The following is a 3,928-nucleotide window of genomic DNA, read 5'->3' as shown; positions in this document are numbered from 1 at the left end:
ATACGAACTCCTTAACACATTCCTTTGGTTTCATAACTGGCAAGATGGTTAAATTATGATTTCGATTTATACGTTACAAAATATTTATCAAGTAATTCAAACTCTTAGGGAAGGATTTTTAAAGATTTTGTTTACAAGCATAATATTTTTGTTAATAACTATGTCATAGAGTGAAGTCATTACAACATTTCTTATTTTATATTGAACTATATTTCTCTTTCATATCACTTTCTATCTTATAAGAACATATTGCCTGTTACGTTTAAAGAAATGATTATTGCAGAAAGTGAAACAATCAACACAAAAGAAATAAACAAGTCTAGCAGTCTTTAATATATATAGTTTATTACTATATAGAATTTTAATTACATCCAACAGCAACAGCAAATAAACTCTATCTTAGTGAAAATAACACAATGTTCTAATGTATATAACGGTGAACTACAACCAGTGTACAAGGAAATAGGTACATCATTTGTTATATACATGAATATTAACCGAGATGAAATTTGAACTGTTGCTCACAAAGCTCAGGTCAAACTTTACTATGTCCATACTGCAAATCTTGGATCTCTGTTTTTATCGAAATCTCAGTAGTTGGCTATCCACATTACATTATATAATACAATACAACTTACGTTACTGAACATCATTGTTAAATACTTTATTACACACAAAATAAATCAAACACTTTTTAATGTCTAAAATTACATTTTAAATCAATTGTAGTATTTGATTCCTAGCTTAATCTTCATCTTTTTCCAAAGACTCTACAACTCTTTCTTATTATCATAGTGCTACAAATATAAATAAATAAATATATATATATATACAGTGAGAAGACGCGAAATTATTAAGGCTTACTTTACTATTCTAATCAAACTACGACTTTCAAATATGTTACTGTATTTTTTATTCAAATGAAATATTATTATTATTATTATTGTCTAATGAAATGCTATTACTATACATTCGATACACACAGGATTACTAACAAATATGAATATAGATAATATTACCGAATCAATCGGTAGCTTATTCTTGGATTATTAATGAATAAAAACACACAGCAGTCAATCTTCTGAAAATTATAGTATAAACTCAGCTTACTATTCTTTAAAACAGTACGATTACATACTTACACCTGCGCAAACCAGACATTCGTAGAAACATTATTGATGTGAATAAACAGCAGCCATTACGCTGCAAAAGCGCCCCTTTTTATATTTTTGACAAAATAAAATCGTAATTACGGACAAGAGAAAATTTACCTTCAGATACGTTAATTCCTTTGTAGTAATGACAATTATATATTATCTTACTAACATTCACGACAGTGTACTAGTTATGTGATATATAAACCATTTAACTAAAATATATTTCAATTTACTAATTTATTTATTGTTTCTAAATTCAACCAGGCTGATTCAAATACACATACAAGCAAAGAGAGAACTCACCACTCCCAAAGTATTTTAAACTTTTAACTTGACTTGGAGATACAAATCGTAGATTACAGCAACGTTTAAAAGCTTATTTATCACTTTTAAAGAACATTTGACCATTTGATAAACGATATCTTGTTTAAAGTTATTTTTCTACCTACCTCGCTACTGATCGATTTCTGAATTAACATTGGTGAACTACAGGTTATTTTCTTTCTTTACAGAAGCACAGTAGGCAGGTTACGAACATGAATACCGGCAGCTAGTCAAAATGGCCTTCAAAATATATACATATCTGCAGTTATATAGTACTACCTACAAATAGAGACAATCTATCTATTTATATCTATCAATCAAGCACACGTAATAATTGAGTTGACTCACACTCATTTCAAAACATTAATGAAGTGAGTGAAACTGATAATAATTCTCAATAAACACGTTATTTTTGTTAGAATTTGTTAGCTTGTTGTTAAGCACAAATGTACACAATGGGCTATCTTTGTCATACCAATCCGGGTATCGAAACCCGATCTTTAACGTGAAAAGCCATAAGACTTACCGCTGAGCCACTGAAAGACTAGTTTAAAAAAAAAGGAAGACAAATTTGATACGATAATATATTTAAGGTTGCTCATAAATGTCACGTATTTGGTTCAATGACATTTATTTATTAACACAAAATATACGCCTGACAATAGCCTATACAAGTTGAGACACAACTACACAAGAATACGAAAGAAGCTTTTTGTAATCAAAAGAGTACATTTGACTCTCAGAAAAGGTAACCTAATCTGATTATTTGAATAATTCTTAAATCACTTGTTAGTAGTAGTGTTTTTATCCATAAAACAATAAAAACTATGAAAGTATTTATATAAGAGACTATTTCTTCATATTTTCAAACTTAGATTAATATTCACTGTTGAAAATAAGTATAAAAGCAAGAAAAAAACAAGTCGTTGAAAAAATAAACGGATCAAAGTCGATAAATATGGGATGACATCCAGGTTGACATTATTATTGTTATATAAGAACTTTTTGGTAAGTTCTCTCTACCTGACTGCATCTGTAAATTAACATTATTCTTCGGTATAATAAAACACCCTTTTTGTACTATGTCAAACTCGCAATGTCATGATGTTATCTAACTATGTTTACTATTGTATAAATTTGATCTGTAGCCAATTCAGATTGATTTAGTTAGTTTTTAGAAGTACAGTTATGCAATGAGTTTCAAAGGACTGCAACATGTAAATCCATTATGGGTTTAAGTATTTAGACAAACAGTATTTATGATTCTGGTTAATTTACTTATGCTGTTTCATCTTTGTTGCAGCTTATAAAATTAGCTAAATACGGTTCATAAGTACCAGTCTGTATATCTTTAGATCAATATTTATTTCAATCTGAATCCATACTAAATGTTCATTAAAATATTTTTACATTGCTATCTAAAATTAAGGCAATAAAAAGTATCTTTATGAATCAGACTTCATTATACATTATGAAACCAGAAAACATGACAGTTATTCTAAACTATATAACAAAAAACCTGTACGATAAAACCAACAGACCCTTGCATAGCTGAAATAGATGCGGTGTGATTAACAATATAAATATTCAATAATGTCTTTATGAAAAAAGTCACAAAGTTCTTGTGTCAATAGACTGGAACATATTGTATGAAATTTAAAAAATGGTGTACAGTAAATAGTACAAAAGTATAAATGGTAAATAGTCCACAAAAGAAACATGAAGTACACGACTAACTTTACCCTTATATGTATGTATCGATCGTTCTATAGTTATTACCTGCCAGGTGATCTTGTTGTCATGACAACATCGTTAGGCCCACATGCGTCACAATATATGAAAAAAAAAAAGCGTTACACAGAAAAGGTCCAATAGAATAACGATATTTTAAGTATTCACTACCCACACAGGAGTCGGTATACATTGTCTGTAACACAGTCAATCTCATCTCATTTTAATACGTCACATGAGATATGGGGGAAGAGAACATAACATCACACATATACTCCTATTCATACACAACGTTTCTCCTATATCTATCTTCACACACTTCCTTTCCATAGCTGGTTATAACAAGTTTGATGAGAGGCAGGCTGGAGGTACCATCTTGAAATAAAGTTAAATATGTACATTCCATTTTGATTTTATATCATTTTTATTTAGAATTATCCTTATAGCCGGTTCAGTGTAAGATAATTAATCAGAGCATAGGAATGCTTTAACAAAACAACTGTATATGAAACTTATATTACAAGGTAGCCCAGAAGTCTGGACCCATAAGGAAAAATACACAATCTATTCTTCATTTATTTATCATTCAAACTGCATGCCATTAACAACCAGACACATATCAATTTTTGGTATACTGTGCCATCAGGGTATTTTCTTTCCTGATATATTTACAACTGACATTAGAAATATTTTGTTACTTTTAGAATATAATGTCT

At 29.3% G+C, this 3,928-nt stretch overlaps 1 protein-coding gene across 1 annotated transcript in view; it reads right to left on the bottom strand.

Annotated features, from left to right (window-relative positions):
• Positions 1-326: 326 nt before the first annotated feature.
• The window catches only part of LOC106462877 (glycogen-binding subunit 76A-like), a 17,771-nt gene continuing 14,169 nt past the window's right edge, over positions 327-3,928 (bottom strand). Inside the window, exon 2 of the mRNA XM_013922842.2 lies at positions 327-3,587. Coding sequence (XP_013778296.2) covers positions 3,524-3,587 — 64 coding nt within the window. The 3' untranslated portion in view covers positions 327-3,523. The remainder of the gene's footprint in view (positions 3,588-3,928) is intronic.

Source organism: Limulus polyphemus, unplaced genomic scaffold (assembly GCF_000517525.1).
Source record: "Limulus polyphemus unplaced genomic scaffold, Limulus_polyphemus-2.1.2 Scaffold1273, whole genome shotgun sequence".
Classification (NCBI taxonomy): Eukaryota; Metazoa; Arthropoda; class Merostomata; order Xiphosura; family Limulidae; genus Limulus; species Limulus polyphemus.
The sequence above is the reverse complement of the archived record's forward strand: the minus strand, read 5'-3'. Positions and strand labels throughout refer to the sequence as shown.